General features: G+C 34.9%; 3 protein-coding genes, 1 long non-coding RNA gene and 1 other non-coding gene across 6 annotated transcripts; 4 read left to right on the forward strand and 1 right to left on the reverse strand.

Moving 5' to 3' along the window:
- The first annotated feature begins 6454 nt into the window (after positions 1-6454).
- On the forward strand, positions 6455-7920 carry LOC115239190 (inosine triphosphate pyrophosphatase). The gene is made up of 2 exons (XM_029813570.1): positions 6455-6628; positions 7170-7920. The coding sequence occupies exon 2, from the start codon at positions 7171-7173 to the stop codon at positions 7738-7740; it is 570 nt and encodes a 189-aa protein (XP_029669430.1). The 5' UTR covers positions 6455-6628; position 7170; the 3' UTR covers positions 7741-7920.
- A 1974-nt stretch (positions 7921-9894) lies between these two features.
- On the forward strand, positions 9895-17046 carry LOC115239126. The gene is given in 17 exon segments (XM_029813484.1): positions 9895-9940; positions 10379-10417; positions 11081-11091; positions 11094-11225; positions 11563-11703; positions 11771-11944; positions 12034-12176; positions 12253-12336; positions 12400-12728; positions 12893-13512; positions 13708-14588; positions 14766-14895; positions 14971-15207; positions 15302-15652; positions 15973-16291; positions 16408-16699; positions 16780-17046. Coding segments are annotated over 17 exon segments (4089 nt in total). The 5' UTR covers positions 9895-9924; the 3' UTR covers positions 16970-17046.
- Positions 17047-17544: 498 nt separating this feature from the next.
- Positions 17545-17618, forward strand: Trnan-guu. Its single transcript has one exon. It is a non-coding gene; the product is annotated as a tRNA-Asn (tRNA).
- Positions 17619-18182: 564 nt separating this feature from the next.
- On the forward strand, positions 18183-19936 carry LOC115239165 (protein l(2)37Cc). Of its 2 annotated transcripts, none has more exons than XM_029813533.1 (4): positions 18183-18306; positions 18695-18799; positions 18879-19300; positions 19414-19936. In XM_029813533.1, exons 2-4 carry the CDS (start codon positions 18712-18714, stop codon positions 19720-19722), a joined length of 819 nt encoding a protein of 272 aa, XP_029669393.1. In that variant the 5' UTR covers positions 18183-18306; positions 18695-18711; the 3' UTR covers positions 19723-19936. The 2 variants fall into 2 exon arrangements, with proteins under 2 accessions (XP_029669393.1, XP_029669394.1); XM_029813534.1 differs by having other exon boundaries at positions 18297-18453.
- A 230-nt stretch (positions 19937-20166) lies between these two features.
- Positions 20167-21601, reverse strand: LOC115239166. Its single transcript, XR_003884600.1, has 2 exons — positions 20810-21601; positions 20167-20695 (listed from the first exon to the last, which is right to left on the reverse strand). It is a non-coding gene; the product is annotated as an uncharacterized LOC115239166 (long non-coding RNA).
- Positions 21602-21980: the final 379 nt, after the last annotated feature.

Here is a 21980-nt window from a genome sequence, read left to right on the forward strand (position 1 = left end):
AAAATATAGTACAAAATTGATATAATTAACTAGTAATATAAAATATAATTTGAAATGTAATACAAAAGAATTTATTATATGAAATTACACGAAAATGTCCAAAATATTCATATGATGCAGAATCCACTATTTTTAGATCAGATATAGCTGATAAGTAATGATTAATTATATATTTGATTAATGATCAACATGCAATTACAAAGCTTATTAAGTTTTATATAATACAAACTATTATGACCAGAAGAATCGTTAATAAAATTATCGATTGTTTTTCAATTGTAGAAAAAAGATCTACTGGCGCATTTTGCGTAGATTTCCCCCAAAAATATTCGAAAAAAGGTAGACGAAGCTTCGATGTAAATTAACGATTAAATCATAAGATGAAACGCGATTTAAAATTTGAGAAAAAAACGCGACGAACAAAAAAAAAAATTAATTTGAATACTTTGCAACACACATAAAATAATATAAAGCATAATTTTAATTATCGAGGTACCCATTCGATTTGTCTCGAAGTTTTAAAATATACGCCCATTTTACATTACATTCATACATAATATGTATTTTGTAACATAATATTTAAAAAAAAAATAAAAGTTTTTTGAAATTGCATGTTAATTTGCGCATGTATTTTATTATACATATAGAATGATATATCTAAAAACTATCCAGAATACTATCCTAGAATGACGAGATGTTTAATACCTGCAAATGATTTCTTAAAAGAAACCAAGAAATAATCTTTTTATCCTCAGCACCTAGAAATATTTTCTTAAAAAAATTTTTGAAAATTATATTAAAATTAATTAATAAAATATATTCGTTCGTAAGTTGCAGATGGATCTTATAAGAATCGACAAGAAATAATTCTCCACGATGAAGATTGTTTCGACTCCTCACCGGTACGAACCACGCAACTTTACTAACGTTTACCTGACAAGAGGGTAAAAAGCTAATATTTAATCGTTATCTCAACATCGAATCTTCATATTTTTATTCAATAATTTTTCAATTAAATATTAGACGAATTAGCGATATCCGTGATATTTATAAATTTTGAAATACGATTTCCCCAATTTATCAACAATTTCTTGGTATGAAAATACAATCTCTTAACTTTAATAATAATATTTATAAATATTTTTAAAACACACAAATCTTTTATAATTAATTTTTACTTTTTAGTTTTTCTAAAAAGAATCCTACTTTTTAGTTTTCCTAAAAATCTTAAAGAATTAAATGATTAAAGGATTAAATGACTATTTTAAGTTAAGATAGTCTTAATAGTCCTAACAATCTTACTTTTGCTGGCTAAGCCAGCGGGAATTCGGGATCACTGAAATTTGGGGGAGTTTGTTTTAATTGCGTGCCCTACTCGCGTGCCCTACTCGCGTGCCCTATTCGCGTGCCCTATTTGCGTGCCCTATTTGCGTGCCCTACTTACGTGTCCTACATACGTGCTCTAATAGAATGCATCGGTAGCATTCTTGATTACGTGCCATTGCACGTAGAAATGCGCAAACACATGTATCGTCCAACATGTGTATTTTTGCGCCTTTTGACCACGATATTGGTCAACTAAGTTGCTTCCGTTGGGCCAGTTGGACCTACCTTTCGTTGATCCTGGCCATGTTCATTCTGGCTACATCTAGCCAGAGATATAGCTTCGACCTCTATCAAAGGGCAATAAAGGAGAAAAATTTCTTCCGTTGCCGGCTAATTATTATCGCCGGTGCATAAGCGTAATTTTACGCTCGTTTACGGTCGTGAGATATTACGACCGTTTGTCATGCATCGTTTTTAATATAATTTTACTTTAATTAATATAATGCCAAATTATCAATCAAAATTAATTGATTGAAATTCTTATAATAATATAATATTATTTATAATAATATATAATTTATATTAAAATAAAATTAATAAAACGTTTATATTTTATATACTTTAATACATCAATAATTTGGCTTTATATCAATTAAAGCAAAACTTTAATTAATATGATAATATAGATGAATGGGCTATGAAAAATTAGGATAATATCTGCGCAACTTGAAAATAAGTTTTTACTATTTTATACAATTAATAAAATTAATAGCTTCTTCATTAAACAAATTAAGTAAAATGTATCAATCGAAAAAAATATTTTATATTCTTTTCAAATTTTTATTTTAATTTATACCGTAAATTGTACCTGTAATATATTTTAATTGAAAAAATCTATTGAAAAAATCTATTGAAAGTTTTTTTATTTAATCTATTCTAGCCCATCCATTTTGAGGCAACGGATCTATCTACAATTTACAATCTACATTTGCATCTACAATCTACAAATCTACGAATCCGTTACCTCAAAATAAAATAAAGTTCATTACTCACCGGCACTGATGCGCAACAGCGGAGTTGTTGGTCTTGAGGCTACGTTGTCTGTAACATACAAATATAAAGTCCAAATTATAGCAGCGTCCAAAATATAATTAATCTTTTGTGCAGAATATTTTATATCCGATGCGTACAATACTAAAAAGCTTTATATAAATATGGAACAATTTTATAAATTATAAAAAGAATTTTTTTTCGGATAGTAACTTTTATAGAATTTATATAAAAGTCTTTCCTTTTAATGCAAGATGCCTCTCCTTGGCCTCCTCCTCCTCTCAGAATGTCAAGGTCGCTACGTTGATCTGTAACATGCAAATAGAAGATCCAAATTGTACCAGCAAAATATATTCTAATAAAATAATTTTATAAATTTTGAAAACGACCTCTACTAATAACTCTAATAATTTTATATAGAAGCTATAATCTAAAAGTAGAAACTTTTACAAGATTATAGTTTTCGTATAAAAATCTTTTTCTCTAATTTTCTCTTGTTTAAATCATATAAATAAAAAAACAAATTATGCAATTAATTGCTCAATTTAAATTGCGCGTATGCAATTAATAAGTAATTAATATATAAATAACAATTTACTTACCACAGGGTTGCTCCATCGGTGCCCGAATAGAAGTCTAACGCGAAGACGCGACGACGCGAAAACGCGATACCGCGACAACGCGACGCATCGTTGCACGTGCGGCACGATGACGGCAACGACGACGCACCAATTGCGTTCGACACATAAATGCGCGTGCCACATATGAGCCATTGTGCGACTCGTGGCAATGCTGTGTTGACACGCGACGCGAAAGAGCGAAAGCCATCCGCGGCACGATGACGGCACTGACGACGCGACAAGCCATCCGCGGCACGATGACAGCACCAACGATACGACGAACCGTCCGCGGCACGACGTTGTTCTCTGTGTCTTCGTGGCACTCACATTCACTCGCGAAAACACAATTAATTATATGATTAGATATATGTAATGATTGCGAGACACTTTGCACGGCACTCTCGATCGCGGAACAATCATACGAGATACTCACTCACAATCAGTTTATTATACCGTAAGATAGAGCAATATACAAGAAGTCCGATTGTAGCGAATTATATTTTAATACTTGTCACGATCGCGTTTAGGAAAAGAATTCGACGGTCTTCCCCACTACAATACTGTTCAAGAGTCGCCGTGCGAATAATAACAAGGCCGTAATATATAAACAATAGCTATTGTTTACGCCGCCAAGACCGAATACCATGTTATTGATAATTCGCGGCCGAAAATATTTTGCGTACTATGACGTATATATAAACGGAATATTAAATTATACAAGTATTTTAAATTATTGCTCAATTATTTAATAAACGATTAATGTATCACGGAGCTTATCGTTATGTTAATTATTCGGATCTGTGCTTAGACTATTTTATTGCGTGTTCTCAATCCGAATCTTATATAGATCGTCGAAAAGTTGAATGAAAAAACATCGGACGAAATATATTTAATTTTAAGTATTTTTAAATAATTGTTGCCCAGAGAGTAAAAGAAAGAGAGAAATGATTGCAATGCTGAGAGACATCCCATTTAGCCGGCAACAAAGTATGATTCTTGATAACAATCATGAAAACGAGATAGAAATCCAACGCGAAGACGCGACGACGCGAAAACGCGATACCGCGACAACGCGACGCATCGTTGCACGTGCGGCACGATGACGGCAACGACGACGCACCAATTGCGTTCGACACATAAATGCGCGTGCCACATATGAGCCATTGTGCGACTCGTGGCAATGCTGTGTTGACACGCGACGCGAAAGAGCGAAAGCCATCCGCGGCACGATGACGGCACTGACGATACGACGAACCGTCCGCGGCACGACGTTGTTCTCTGTGTCTTCGTGGCACTCACATTCACTCGCGAAAACACAATTAATTATATGATTAGATATATGTAATGATTGCGAGACACTTTGCACGGCACTCTCGATCGCGGAACAATCATACGAGATACTCACTCACAATCAGTTTATTATACCGTAAGATAGAGCAATATACAAGAAGTCCGATTGTAGCGAATTATATTTTAATATTTGTCACGATCGCGTTTAGGAAAAGAATTCGACGGAGCGTCTTCCCCACTACAATACTGTTCAAGAGTCGCCGTGCGAATAATAACAAGGCCGTAATATATAAACAATAGCTATTGTTTACGCCGCCAAGACCGAATACCATGTTATTGATAATTCGCGGCCGAAAATATTTTGCGTACTATGACGTATATATAAACGGAATATTAAATTATACAAGTATTTTAAATTATTGCTCAATTATTTAATAAACGATTAATGTATCACGGAGCTTATCGTTATGTTAATTATTCGGATCTGTGCTTAGACTATTTTATTGCGTGTTCTCAATCCGAATCTTATATAGATCGTCGAAAAGTTGAATGAAAAAACATCGGACGAAATATATTTAATTTTAAGTATTTTTAAATAATTGTTGCCCAGAGAGTAAAAGAAAGAGAGAGAATTAATTATTAATTATATCAAATTATTTTTCGATACTTGTCGCGATCGCATTTAGAAAAGAAATTTGACGGAGCGTCTCGATTATTATATCACTGTTCAAGTGTCGCCGTATGAATGATAAGAAATAAAAAGTGGCAGAGGAATTTGACGAAGCGTCTTCCCCTCTACTACAATACTATTCAAGTCTCGCCGTGCTAATAATAACAAGGCCGTAACACATAAACAATAGCGCGCTATTGTTTACGCTGCCAAGGCCGCATACCATATATATTATTGATAATTCGCAGCCGAAAATATTTTGCGTACTATGACGTATATACAAGCGGAGTATTAAATTATACAAGTATTTTAGATCAATTATTTAATAAACGATTAATATATCACAGAGCTTATATATTCGGATAATTTTTACTTAGATAAGGAAAAAATTTTTATCTAATTTTTAAATTTGTATTGAAATTGTTCGAATAAAATGTGTCAATCGAATAATGTAATATAGATTTTTTTCCTATTTTATATTAATTAGCTTTACAAGGATCAAAATCGCATTCTTTTTTTTAGAGAGAAAGGGAGAGAGTGATGTAATTTTATTTGCAAAAATCTTAATAGTAATCAAGTAAAATTAAGTTCAGAAATATAAGAGAAATAAAAATTTTATAAAAGTTTTTATATGTATATTCAATAAATGCACTCCGTGCATTAGACACTATTTTCGGTCCGAAGCGTTCGGGGGACAAATAAAAGGAATAAAATAATTTTGTTCTTCAAGCGAAAATAGTTTTAAGTGGAGCTATTCATTGTCATGTATTTATTTTCAAAAGACTTGTAATATTAATTATCTTGTTGTTTTAATTACTTACGTTTATATAAATTTGTATATAATAGCTTTTAATGTATATCAATGCGCACTAGTGCATCCAACTTAATTTAAAAATTAAGAAATTAATTAAATATCTTCTATACGTTATATATTTAAAAATTAGGGAAAAATTTATTAAGAAAATTAATTTAAGAAAATTTATATTGTCACATGCGCATATACATAAAAATATTTCAATAATAACTTATTATCGTTGTCCGTAGTATAGAATATATTAGAATGGCAAAATATCGCAGTTAATAAACATTAATAAATCCATAATATTTATCCGCAATTTTAATCCACAATTATGTATTTAGCGTGGACATGCACCAACCGGCCGTTTTACCGTGTCACCGAAAAGTGAATCTGGCCATGTGGTTCCGCCGGCTGCAAAATGGATCTAGTTGACGCTATTGTACCGGCTAGAAAAGGGGTCTTATGAAAAACGGCGGCGTGACCCCTTTCAAGCTTCTCTCTGATTGTACTGTCAAGTTCCTCGAAAAGCGCCATCATATATGGCTAAAGAAAAAAATACACGCGAGCATCTATATGTATATTTTTTTTTTTAAAGAAAAATGATACAAGACAATTTCTTATATGTAAAACGATACATTTTATATTATTATATAATTGGTTTCTCATTAATTTATCAATCCAATCTTTGATTAGTGTGAGCGGAGGTTTGTCTTTCACATTTCGTCTTTCATCTAAATAACGTTGGTAAGCGTGAATGAGAAAACAACACGTTGTCAGCATTGCCGACAGGTTAGAAGTGACAACAAGTTTTAGCGAAAAATATCTCAATTAATGAGACAATACAGTTTTGTCACGTGTCGAAATATACACCTAGTAAGTAATTAATTATATGGAACATGCATTTATATATTCTTTTAAAATTAATTCATATCAATAGAAAGATTTAACAAGTCAGATCCTACAGTATAAGAGTATAAGTCGTCACTAGACGAAGCTTAGCGCAGATGATGCCAACCTCTGAAGAATGTAAAAAGCGCGCGAAATTGGAAAGATATATAAACAGTAAAAATAAGATATATAAACTGCAAGAAAACTATAAATACGAGTATAAAGTATATATAAAAATGTTATTATAACGTAATTATGTATAATCTTTCAAAAATATTTAATAAATCGGAAATATATTTAACAAAAGTCAATATAATGTAATATAGATTTTTTTCCTATTTTATATTAATTAGCTTTACAAGGATTATAATTATATGTTTTATTAATTTTAATATAAAGTAATGTGTTACAATTATGTCAGCAAAATGAGGGTTAATCCTACAGTAGACTTTTCCAACGACGTAACATTGACCAAAGAATTTTTAATTGAGATAATACACTGTACTTAACATTCATGTTGTTGCAGGATGTCGAAACCTATAGTGTTCGTGACGGGCAACGCGAAGAAGCTGGAGGAATTCACCGCCATTTTAGGAAAGAACTTTCCCCGGCAGATAACGAGCAAGAAGATCGATCTGCCGGAGTATCAGGGCGAGATAGACGACATATGTCGAAACAAATGTCGAGCCGCGGTAAATCTGGTCAAGAGTCCGGTGATCATCGAGGATACGTGTCTCTGCTTTAATGCGTTGAAGGGTCTTCCGGGGCCTTACATTAAATGGTTCCTCGAAAAACTCGGCCCCGAGGGTCTCCACAAAATGCTCGATGGATGGGAGGACAAATCGGCAGAGGCGGTTTGCACGTTCGCTTATTGTTCCGGCGAAGCTGACGCCGAGGTCCTTCTATTTCAAGGTCGAACTCAGGGCACCATCGTGAGTCCACGAGGTCCCCGAGATTTCGGCTGGGATCCTTGCTTTCAGCCGCAGGGCTACGATATGACCTATGCGGAATTATCGAAGGACAGCAAAAATAAAATTTCTCATCGCCGCAAGGCGCTAGAAGTATTGAGAGATCATTTTATAAACAATGCGGTTTAATTTATATATTGTATCAAAATTACTGTCTCTCTCACATTACTGTGATTCTTATCGTTTCCGTTTTCAAGTTTTTCTTCTTTCGGATATCTAATGTCGTGCTTATTATAATTTTTTAAGAGAATGACAATTTTTCTGAGTTTGTTACAACTTTGCAATAATTATATAATTAATTATGGAGGCACATTTTTTATATCTTATAAGATTTATTTACTACATTATAATCAAGATGACTGACCTCTCTCTGGATTCAACGGCGTTTATTATAACTCTTAATCCTGAGTGGAATACAAGTTGTTTTGTTTTTACTTTATAACTTGTGCTCTGACCTATAGTGTTAACGTTCGATATCCGTTCAATTTATCAAAGATGATTTTCTTCCGAAAATAACGTACGGATTTCGATGTCTCATTACGATGATAGTTGTCGAGTCGCATCGTAAACATATGGAACAACTTATTGGTAAACTTGAAACTACTATGGTACCACGCGACTGACAATCTGATAATTTTAATTTCTTCAAATCATGCGATGTGTTTAATCGACGACTTCCATCTTGCAAATCTTATGTGACGCAACAAATTGAAATATAAAGTCATAAATATATATATTGTAATCACTCAGTGGAAGATATTGTTAATCATACGAACGGATACCTTCGTACACAAGTACTCATAATTAAAACTGTGAATTGCATGTACATGAATAATCACCTCAAATCATTGTCGCTGTTTAATTGCTTTATTTAAACAACACGATTACGATTACCATTTACACTTGAAAATTCGATATGATTCAAAGAAACTAATATTTAAATTCCACTGAGAGAAGATTATAGATTTAGTCAACATAATGGCTACATAACGAGAAATAGAAATTATTTTATTTTCCAATATAATTATTGTCTAATAAAACGAACAGCACGATGTTTGTGAGTGCGAAACCACACATAAAATAATGATAAGCATAATGTATATATTATACACATAATACAGCGAAACGCGACAGATAAATATACTTTGGCATGTTGTTACGTGAAAGCACTGGTAAACACACAATCGTAGTTCGTTTTCTTTTTATATATCAAACTGCCAGATAATTATTTAATTTATTCGATATTAATGGAAAAATTGTTCATTTAATTTGCCGACCGTAATTACTCATTATCATTTAATGCAGAGATACAATTGCAAGAAGAGAACAGCTCTCTCGAAGTTGTTGAATTATTTCGTTGCAGTATGCAGTAAAACATGCATTGAAAAAATAACAGAGAATATGACGGTATGATAATTGAAACAAGAAAACGTGTAAATTGCTCTACGCTAAACTTAATCCTCTCTGTCTTCTCTGTTTTTTCTTTTATGTTAACAAGAGATGATAATACCGTGTATCTTACGTAAAATCGCCACGGTGTTCTTTTAATAGCGAGTCGCGCTTTGAAATCAACAAACGCAAGGAAAAAAACACAAATCTTTCTACCGAGCAACTGCAATCTCTTGTGCACTTTCATCTCGGCTATTCATATCTCAAATCGTTATTTTTGCGAAGTTGATCTCTTTTAATAACATCGTTTTTTGCAATATCGCATACACTTTGCATATTTGCATCTTATTCGATTATCTCATGATCGTCGAAATATTCCGACCGTTCGGATTAGAGCAGAAGAAGAAGAAGAAGAAGTTCCGACTGAAGAAGAAGAAGTGTGTGACGATCGTTTCTCGTCGCTGCATATGAATCACAGGTGATGCGATTACGTGCGGTGTATAAACAAAGATAAGATCGCTAAATAATTATCTCGAGAAAAAAATAAAAAGAACTAACAATAAGTTCTGTCTATACGAAAAATAAGACAATTGAAGAAGCGCAATGACGGGATCAATCGCGATTGAACGGAGATGCTCACGTCCGATATGCGAATTATTCTTGACATAAACGCGCGTGTTTTTATTAATATATACAAGCGCGACAACTGTAGAGCTCGATGGCCGAAAGGGTTATCTCCTTGATTATACCGGCATGATCTTTTTTTTTCTCTTTTTTCTCTCCATAACGCGCGCATAACACCCTCCCGTTGCCGGGTTATCGGCTGTGCTTTTGCATTTTACCGGCAATTGCAAAACTTCTCGCCCTATAAAAGCGAGAGAAACGCACGTACGCTACCAGTTTCGCGACAGGGGCCACGCTACGATGAGTGTCCTTACCGGTAAGTCACTCACAGCAAAGAATGCGAAAAGTGTCTTCGTGTTTATTGTATCGGTCCCGCGAGATGCGTTCCAACGGAATTTGTCCTCTCTCCTTTCTCTCGCGATTTTGACAATATTCTTTACATGAAAAATAAATGCGTCTTCTTCTGATTACACATTTTTAGAAACGCTTGGTGATAAAGAAAAGAAAGAGATGTCTATTTTGTGAATTTTGCGAATTTTCACAAAGAAATAACTAAGAAAATCGACTGAATTTTTATACAGCTTATTTGAATACATAATATAATTTTACAATTAGATAATGAAAATGTCATTACGTCAATATAAATTTTATATTATTTTTCACAATTTAAGAGAATATTTTATATATGTTTTTATTTTATATATATGTTATATATGCTTTTCTAGTGTATAGTACATTATATAAATGTTTACAGTATTGGTGCTGTGTCTAGCAGCCGCATGTGCGGTGCCAGGTAAGTTAAATTTTATATTATAATTTTATGGAACATTAGAGAAACAAGATGCTTAGAAATAAATGAATTTTATATTCAATAGTCAATAATATTACATTATTTTATTTCTTAAAAAATTTACCCGATTTCTACATATAAAATAATGTGCGAATTAAAGAGAATCAATATCTAATTAAATAAAGATTATTAAAATGTTGCGCAGAAATTTTTCTCTAGCAAGATTTATGTTTCGGCAACATTATCCAAAAAAAAATTTATCTTATCGTCATGCATTGCGGTACATTTTTTCTTGTAATGAAATTTAATTATATCAAATATCATACCTGTAAATATTGAAATATTTTTTCAGGAAAGCTTAACCATTTCCATATATTAATTCACTGCTTCGTAGATTGTAGTCTATAATGTAATTATTGTATATATAATATAATAATTATTATTATTTAATACGTGCTTTAAACTGACTTATTAAATGCAATTAATTTAAATATTTCTCAATATCGCAAATATTATAAATTATTTTATAATAATCAATAAAGTGTAACTTGCTTTAATTATATATAACTATTATAAACCGGAATATTATACCGGAATATATATGTTAGGATGTATAAACGTAGAATTACGATACGCTAAAGATTATAAGATCTCATTACATTTTAGTGCACTTTCCTGCAATAATATAAAGTATGGCATGTACAATGGTAGACTCGTCGATCATGAGCCGGTCGAGGTGGTTCACGAACTCGGAGAAGCCACGCAGCAAATTCAAGAGCCATTCGTAATTGTCTACGACGATCATGGCAAAGTAAATGTCCATATTCTTAAGGCAACAGTCTAAAAAAAAAAAATTTTTTATCGTTTGTGCAGAAATAATCAAACGGTTTTATATCCTGATTTTAGTTCCAAGGTATCAAAATGCTGGAAAGCGAGAGCGTTTGGTCAAAGAATATGAAGCAGGGTATCGCCTCGATGTTGCAACTGGCTCGGAGAAGCCACGCAGCAAATTCAAGAGCCATTCGTGATCGTCTACGACGATCATGGCAAAGTAAATGTCCATATTCTTAAGGCGATAGTCTAATAAAAAAAAATTTTTTTTGTCGTTTGTGCAGAAATAATCAAACGGTTTCATATCCTGATTTTAGTTCCAAGGTATCAAAATGCTGGAAAGCGAGAGCGTTTGGTCAAAGAATATGAAGCAGGGTATCGCCTCGATGTTGCAACTGGACTTAGCGCACATTCAATTACAAACCCCGATAAAGCCGCATAGTTTCATCACGCATGAGGTAGGTAACGACTGATGGGAACATCCAGCGAAACGGGTTTAATGTTCTCTTTGGTTGTTACCACTAGAATACTATTCACGGTACCTGTCAAGTCGCCTACGACGTTCACTCGGCGAACCCGATAAATCCGGAAACTACCAACTTTGTGGTCACGAAACTGCATGATCTTAAAAACTGCAGCCACTTTGTTCAGCGTGTCTTTGATCACGTCGAATGCGAAAAATGTCACGTGGAATCTATGGTAATTTCCTTGTTTTTTGAGAATTCTGTTCATCCATTAAATGTTTACTTAAATTCTGGCTAATTGTAATTAATATCTTTTCTTTTCAGGATGATATGACCACCGATGCCAGAAGAGTTTTCCAGGTCGAACAGCAAGACAATGACATTCTCATCAAACACATGGTTGCTCATTCAGTTATCAATTATTTTCCTTTCAATGCTCAATCCGAAGCTCACTATCTCTTAACCAAGTAATTATACGATAATTATCGCACGTGCTATACTAATCGCAAAAGTGTGCTATATTAATCCTATTTGTTACTTCAGCATTACTCTAGATCTGCATTCTGTGGTGCCATTGATGGAAACACCTGTATCAAGCATGAATTTCCAAAATGTGCCTATAATTCGAAATATATATTATAATTTTATCTATAAGGAAAAATTATTATAATTAATATTGTAATTTTAAAGGAACATCTTCCTGCGAATGGTTCCAACTGTGGGCACGACTGCTGCCTGTCACTTTACGCGAAATGTCATTCGCAAGCACAAAGTGACTGATGCGACTGCCCTCGCAATGTTGATAAAATTACCAATGCATGTCAAAATATCATCCGAGAGATTGCTTTTGGAAATGGAAGAGCTGTTGAAATTGGACAACACCGTGTCATCTGATGTCAGGAAAGCCAGCATTCTTTGCTTCTCGATTTTGATTCGCAAAACATTCATGCATCAGCAAGGCGAAATCGTTAATCCTCTTCTTGAGAGGTACCTTTATCGTTTCCTCGATCATATTAAAAGTAAGTATTATATTAGCTTTGATCAAATGCTGAAAAAAAATTTATAATGTAAAAATTGATTTTAAGTTATAAGATTTGCATTATATACAATACACATTATCTAGAATAAATTTTATAAATATAAATTTAATAAGCACATGGCTCCCTTTTTGCAAATGTTTCAGATGACCAATCATACAAGATGAAAATGGTGTATCTGATGGCGATGAAAAACGTTCAAGTGGGCAACATCGAGAAACTTCTGGAGCCGATTATTCGCGGTGAAGTTATGATATCCGAAAACCCGCATAATATTCGCATTGAGGCAATCTGGGCGATCAAGAAAGCGGTCGCCAATAAAGTCGAGTATACTCACAATCTGCTCTGGCCTATTCTTGCTGATGTTACTCAACCGCTATCCATTAGATTAGTCACTTATGATGTCTTGATAAGCCAGCTGCCGAACATGCAACGACTCATGAACATCTACTGGCTCATGGTCAACGAATATGATGATCATATGTACAATTATCATTATACTACTCTAAAAGGTCTCGCCAATTCCGTGGATCCTTGCCTCACGCCAGTTCGCGAGATGGTCAGAAAGATCTTGCGCTATACAAAAATCAGACCGGTCACCACTGAACTTTCGTCCAAACATTTCGTCGACTACATAGATCCTGTGTACAAACATGGTGAATCTTTCAACACCGCTTGGATTCTCGATCAATTGACCGGTCTGCCATATGCTGGATACATCGAACATCGCGTATCGGTCGCTCGTAAACCCGTCGAGAAAATCGGCGTAAGTAATATGACGATTTAGCATAAATTCATAAAACATTAATTTTGTCTCCTAAGCCTCAAAGATGAAAGAAAAACGTTTTGAGTTTTTATATAAGTTTTATATATGTATGATTAAAAATATTTCTGTAGAATTTGAAAATAGGATGAGCGCACAAACAATTCGCATTATATTTCTATAAATTCTCTGTCTTAGATCTACTGGATTGCCTATGGTCTGGACGACATCATGAAAATAGTCAAGAAAACATTAATGGGCACCACAGTGGAAAATCTCACCAACAAGAATGTGCAGACCATCTTGATCCGCGCCGCTCAAGATATGCCGGTGAAGAAACCGATTCAAGTCGACATCTGCATCACGCTGAACGGTCATACGATCGTCGTCAAACACTACGATCAGAATACCTTCAAGAACGTGTTTGACGATACATTCCAGATGAAGCAGACGATGGTCAGTAATTTCCAGGAGATCATATACGACACCCTCTACGAAATGCAGGTGCCTATCGACATGGGTTTACAAGGAGTTTTCACCACCAAGATGCCTCAGTTGATGTCACTCAAGTTTAACAATATTCATACCGAAGTCAAGAAACCGTCCGTCAACATGAAGGCCGAGGTCGACGCTCGCATCTGGAGGCACGGCGAATACGTCATGTCGATCTATAATCCCATTGCTGACGTTTGGCATTCGATTCGCCGTGCTACCGTTCAGGACGTCGCCGTACCCATAGTAATGAACTTCGGTTATAATCACGAGACAAAGAGTCTCAAGGTCACCATGCCGAGATTACCGATTACCAAATTGTCGCATACTGGTATACGATATTACGCGAAGAATCTGGTGACTATCACTGAAGACGAGCAAGACATTCTCAAGACCTGCTGCGCTACCTGTCATCACCATACGGTCGCAAGCACTGGTGAAAAGATGAACTATCACGTCGCTGTGGATTCCAAGGACATGGGCCTCAAGTACAGCATGTCGATCTTTGATTGCGAGAACAAGGTCACTCCGACGACCAACGTCCAGGAATGGCATCGTGCGATGTCTCCAGAACACAAGAATACTTGGTAAATATATCATGCTAAAATATTATACTCTGATTATATCAATTTATCGAGTTTTCCTTTTTGTTTATATTATAAAGAGAATAATAAGAGCTAAACCGGATTAAAATATAATTTTATAATAATTATTGAGACAACTTTTCAATGAAAAAAAGTTATCGTATAATTTATTTATGTTAGGAACTCAAAAATCGTTCAACACTTTATGGGCATCCGTCAAAAATTGTTCAACGACTACATCTCACCGGCAATGGGTAGTTGCGGAAGGATCATCAAGATGGAACCGAGTATCGTTTATCCTACGTCGCATGTGAGTAATCAAGAATGTTGTTTTATGAAGAAAAAAATGATTTTGGAGTTCTTATTTTCTCAATTTGTTCTCCAGGTCGATTTGAATCTAAGAGTCAACGTAGACGATGTTGATCACCTTCATGATAAGATACATACTTTCAATAGCAAAAAGATCAACGTACGCGGTACTCTCGACGCCAAGGCAGCTTCCACGAGCGAATCTGTCCGTACGTGGGACATGAACATGAACATTGATATGTCACAAGGACATACAGTCAACAACGTCAAGATTCAAATGACGAGAGAGACGCCAGGAGAAAAGAAATTGAAGGTTAGCTAATCAAACTCCAAATAATAAATAAAAGATCTAACAAGTTTAAATAATATCATTAATTATAAATCATATGATTGCTTTCTATTTTTAGATCTGCGTGGATGTTCAAAAAAACTACCCTGTTACCGAAACGGATCCCTTGAAACTCGACACCACAAAGGAAGAGACCAACACGAAGATGGCCATCACCGCGGGATTCACGGACGACGACAAATGCGTCCGCGATGAAATGTTGATCATGATGACTGTCAAGGGTGAAATGACGGAGGAGCAGAAGAAGCAGATGACACACGACAGTGTGCACGGCTCCTGCATCAAGGACATTCAAAATCCGCAATTCCAGACCCAACAAGGCCACATTCCCAAAACTATGAACTGCATCCGCGAGACCGTACAATACACAACCATGAGGAAGTACACCATCAACACGTTGTACAAGAAGGTAAGAGAAAAAAATATACATGTAACACGCATACATAACATACATACATTCCTTTTAATAACTTGAAATTATTGCAAAATTTAATAATATGTAGAGAGCATAAATATTTTAAAACCATTCAAGTATTTTACTATTTTTTAAAAGTTTCTTAGACATCTATAGACATTGTCTAATTTAACTTCTTTACGGAAGGATGGTACACATAATTTTTTTAAATATTTATAAACAAAAGTAGTGAGTGTGGGGTTCAGATATTAATATCACGGATAGAAAGAAAATGAATCTCTCTTTTCTAAATAAGAAAATAAATGTAACTTCAGGTACCTGTATCTGTGCTCTCGCATCTCGCCTTGATCGAAGACTCCATCCGCGCGTCACATTTGCCGCACGTGAAATACATCACGGATCGTGCTGAGAGTGGCAACGTGAAGGTCGTGATCGAGTTCCCCTCCGATCTGAACCATGTCAATGCAACCGTCGTCACTCCGGTCAGCGGATACGAATATGTCGAAGTTCCTTTGCGCCAACAGCTTTTTGAGGGCATGACTGCGGACAAGCCGGAGATAGGATGGCACTTTGTCATGGACAACACTCGTTTCTCCGTAACATCATTGCACAAAATGATGCAAGGCCAGTCCAGTAAGTCATCATCGAACTCCGCTGGCGCGATTAACGCTTTTACTACTTATATTTAAACATCATTGTATATCACTCAAAAATTTCATGTTATTTCATCGAGCGTCTTTATCTCACAGAGATCTGCACCGTCTATCCTCAAACCTTGGTCACCTTGGATGAGGACGTGATTCCATTCGTGTCCAATACATGGACTCTTGTATCCGGCGACTACGTCGACCAGACATATGCCGTTTTCGTGAAACCCGTGCAAAGTAACACGCTAGCCATCAAGATGTACGTTGCCGATCACGAGATGATGATCGTGCCGAACGAGTATCGTGCCGTCGTTACCGTTGACGGCAACGTGGTCGAACAACACGAGAAAGGTGTCGTGGTGCCAAAGGACGAGCCGAATTCGTACGCGATCAGGTAAGTACGATGAATGATCGATCGATCGATCGATCACCGAGTTCGCGAAAACGATCGCAATAAAATATGTTCTCTCGTAGACTCACCGAGAACAACGAGCATCTCGTGGTCCAATCTCAACGGGTGCCGATAATGGTGATGTGGACCCCCAACAGCGTGACCCTGATGCTGGATACTGTTCTTCAAGGTCGCGTGAGCGGCGTATGCGGACACATGGACACTATGCATGAAGAGAAACTTCCCAAGATTTACACCGTCGCGACTCTTTAATTCGTAATATAACGTTTGTATCCATATGTAATTCTCTCTCTCTTTTGTTATCAAAAATTAAATCCAGTCACATACTATTTTAATGTAACGACGTATAGATCTAGAACACGATTTCTATTTAATAAAAAGATATGGTAATATGATAGTACAATAGAAGTACACACACACACACACAGAAAGAGAAACAATAAAAACCTTTATTTTTCATTTATCTGAGTTAATATTTAATTCTTTCTTCGATCTAGCAAAATATTTAAGGACGCCAAAAAAAGAACATTTTTTCATCATTTCCTCATTTAAAAAAAATTCTTGTATAGATGATTTTTCAAAACATTATCAATCTCTCACCTCTCCCCTTTTCCTCAATACTACATCTCTATCCTTAAGTATTTATATTTATTAATCATATAGAAAATTCTATTTATCTATATATTTTTCCACGTTGGTGATACTATGACATTTATTATCAAATCTTAAAATAAATTATCACTGTCAATAACTAATAATTAATTGAAAACCAATAATTTTTGTAACATTTCGCTTATGTACTATACAATATGACGATAAAGTAAGTCGCCTCCGTGGCGCAATCGGCTAGCGCGTTCGGCTGTTAACCGAAAGGTTGGTGGTTCGAGCCCACCCGGGGGCGTTTTTTTTTTACTACATTTTACGATTCTTATATACCGATAATATTATCTCTATATTTTTGGATAACCTTACACACGCACATAGAACTCAGATAATGCTGAACAATTCTATAATCTCAGTAATATATAGTTATAATTAATATTAAAATATTATATTATAGTTATAATTAGTATTAGTATTAAAATATCATATTATAGTTATAATTAGTATTAAAACGATTAATCAAAATCTTGCAAAATGTTAATGTTCTACAAGGTTTTTATGATTTGATTTTATAACTTACAACATAATAATCATCATCAAAAATTAGGAGATATGTGTATTATCAAAATATATAATGCAATTGTACATATATTTATAATTTTTTCGCGTTTATAGATATAATAATGATTTAAAATTGTTGCGCAAACTTCCGATGAAGGCTGCGGTCGAAAAGATGCTAGAGATGTTTCGAAGCATTGCATTAACCAATCAGAATAAAGAAATTTTTACTATTTTTGTTCTGATTGGTCAATTAAACGCTTCGAAGCATTTCTAGCGTCTTCCTGACCGCAGCCGCAGTCGCAGTACATTTAATATCAGCAGACCGTGGCGCTTATATCGTGTCCACTGGCCATTTTCTTATCAACGCATGAACGCCACGCGAGAAGAAAACCGATTATTCCAACCCTAAAGTCACGATTTATTACGTAAGAATGCTCTGTTCTATATTATAAGCAATTATTATCGAGTTTAACTCGATTTTACACTAATGGCATAAGAGGTGGACATTGAAATATGGAATCGGCGAGACGTGTTCAGTCTAGCCGGTCGACGCGCTACTCCATTTAGGAAATGTGCGATGATATATAATTCTCCGAGTGTGTGTGTGTGTGGATATATATAATTAAGATATAAAGTATATTTACTATTCTATTATCCTTTTTTTACTTTTGTGTGTGCGATTAAATTCAAGTATTCCAAATATATATTTTTCTTAAAATTTTAGGTTAGAACAGTATAACTGCTTGGAATTAGCTAAATTAGTATATCAAATTTCATCATATTATACGACATGTATTGTTTGATATTTTACAGATACCATATACTTAAACATGGCAGTACAATTTTTCAATCGAGTGGGTCAGCTTGGTTTGGGCATAGCTCTTGCAGGTGGTGTCGTTAACTCTGCATTATACAATGGTACATTTAATATTTTTTATTTCATGTGTCGTGGTCAGCAAAATTATTTTTTTAAATTGACATAATTCTTTTTTTTTAGTCGATGGTGGTCATCGAGCAGTTATATTTGATAGATTTGCTGGTATAAAAAATGCCGTGATAGGGGAAGGAACACACTTTCTTATTCCTTGGGTACAAAAGCCAATTATTTTTGACATCCGTTCACGACCGAGGAATGTTCCAGTCATTACTGGAAGCAAGGATCTGCAGAATGTAAATATCACTCTTCGTATTCTCTTCAGACCAGTACCCGACTCTTTGCCTAAGATATATACAATCCTTGGTGCGGATTATGATGAAAGAGTACTGCCATCTATTACCACAGAAGTATTGAAAGCTGTTGTCGCACAATTTGATGCTGGTGAATTAATCACACAAAGAGAAATCGTGTCTCAAAAGGTCAGTGACAGTTTAACAGACAGAGCTGGACAATTTGGCCTTATCCTGGATGATATTTCCATCGTAAGTACATTTACTCTTATCAATTATATATGTGTTGACATCATTACAAAAAGATATACTGTTTCTTGCATTTAATGTACAAATTTTCATTGTTTGCCTTGAAATTTTTTCAGACGCATTTAACATTTGGTAAAGAGTTTACCCAGGCGGTAGAACTGAAGCAAGTGGCACAACAGGATGCGGAGAAGGCTCGTTTCCTGGTGGAAAAGGCTGAACAACAGAAGAAGGCGGCTATTATTAGTGCTGAGGGTGACGCGCAAGCCGCGAGTTTACTAGCGAAATCGCTGGCCGAGGCGGGAGATGGTCTGGTCGAGCTTAGAAGAATCGAAGCAGCGGAAGATATTGCGTTCAATATGTCTAAGTCTCGTCAAGTAGCATATTTACCATCAGGTCTAAATGTGCTGCTCAATTTACCGCAGTAAAATAAATACATGTTGTGTTTACATGAATTGTGCATTTACATCGTGAAAGGTTTGATGCTGTAATAGAGTGTAAAAAGGAAAACAGTATACAATATATAATTGCATATATACAATATATAATTGCATATATAATTATATATATATAACAGTATATATCATAATGAGAATTTCCCTGAAGGTGTTGCGTAGCAGGAATATATATTGTTTCATAACATTTATGCTTTGATTTATGATAGTACAGATTTGTAGATTTATATATCCTTATTCTTTTTATATATAGTTATGGGAACCCCAATGTTAAATAGCTATGCCTTTGTGTTACAACAATTGATATCTGTTTCTCTAATTTTTACACTATAAAGAATGTCCAAAAAATTTGGATATCTAGGATATCGTATATTTAAGAGAGAAATAGTCTTCCATAAAATATTATTCTTAATAGTATTTTCTTTTACACATTTATTTCTACAGTTAATAATAGCACATATAATATACAATGCAACGCGAACAATACAAAAATGCCTTTATTATATATAAAAAAAATGTCTTATAAGATTATTTCTCGCCCAGATTAATTTAATGAACCAAGAAGTAGAAATACATAACACTCACATGTGTCAAGATGTAATGTAAACTTATCCCAATCGTACAGATCGTTCTTGTGTATGTAACAAAGTATCTGTTACTCATTTAAACATTAGTTTCTTTTTTAGAATACGGAACATGTGAGTAATCTTTCATTTGATCTGTATCTGAGACGGAATTTAAAAAATGCGAATTTAACTTTTTAGTTGCAAACTGAAAAAATGTCAACATATGCTTTTTAAATTTATAACGAAAATCTTCGGACGGGAAGATGATGCGTTCGTTTGTTCCGGACGATCCGTTCGAATGAACGCCATGATCAATCAGGAAGTCGAAATTGGTGGAAGATTATCTCGGTTGGGGTGCTTATATCTCGCCTCTGTCGGCACTGTTAATAGAGAAAACAATTCATCATAATTTGGCGGCCGCCGCGGGACGCCTTTACTCATGGTGGTCCACTGTAAGAACGTAAAGTTTACACGACGATGTCGGTTATACTTACATGTGTTTCGGTTACCGGTATTAATACCCCGACAGATTTATTGCATGCCTATCTACCTACCTACGAGAGCGACTAATTGGCGAGCCAATTCATTTTTTAAAGCATCTTGTATTCTCAATATTTTCCAATCCCTTTTTTGAGAAGAGATACTTTTTACTAATGTTATTGATCGATTGTAAGAGAATATATAATTTAAATTTGCGTTTGAGTTAAAATTATGGAGAAAAAGAAATCTGATATCTTTAATCAAAATTTCACACATAACACATTAATTAAGAAATATTCCACCCGATTATATTAAACATATATCGTCGCAAAGTACGTGACGTTTGCTTCATAGTTGTGTGCGTCGCGCATGATAATAATATAATATAATTTCCGCAAAGTATATCATAGAGAAAGAAAGAGAGAGATGTAGAGAGGAAGCACCAAGGAGGGTTCGCGGTGGCAGCAGCACCGGGCGAAAGCAGATTAGCGTGAATAATGAAGACACGACCCCGTGAAAGCCTAAGCGGGCCTCCTTAAGTCTGTTCCTTCGAGTAGAAGCCGAAGCCGGAAAGAGAGGATGCTGAGGAAGGGAGGTGGAGCGGGCAGAAAGGACGTAGAAGCAGTTAATTACTCCTCCCATCCACGGGATAACGACTTCCCCTTATTTGTCGAGAGGCGCAAACAGCCAACCCTCTGCGAAATCCCTCGCCAAGACGTTTTCTACAGTGCGTATACACATATACATTTGACTCCATACCTACGTGTATATATACACGCTACATATTTGTAGATATCTAATATACATGTATGTTCGTATAGGCAGACGCGATCAAGGACCATCCGGTCTATCTTGAAGTACCGTTTCCCATCGATCTGTACCTCCATCGATCAGTCAGTACTTCGCGACGAAGAACTTGACGTCACCTAGTTACGAAGATGCAACCCCTTAATTCAAGATAGATCGATTTCAGGACGCTGGTAAGACGATCGGAATGCAGGATATTTCGAGAGAAAGATATTGCAGCCAAATTTAAAAGAGATCTGGGTGATCTAAGTAACTGTTGCGAAAATGATAAAAAAAAAGATGATTAGATAGATGATAACAATTAGATAAAGTAATTATATATGATACTAATTAGAAAACTGATTAACGCATGATTTTTTTTTTTTTTTTTAATTTTTA

The sequence above is a fragment of the Formica exsecta genome, unplaced genomic scaffold (assembly GCF_003651465.1).
Source record: "Formica exsecta isolate Colony F162 unplaced genomic scaffold, ASM365146v1 scaffold365, whole genome shotgun sequence".
Lineage (NCBI taxonomy): Eukaryota > Metazoa > Arthropoda > Insecta > Hymenoptera > Formicidae > Formica > Formica exsecta.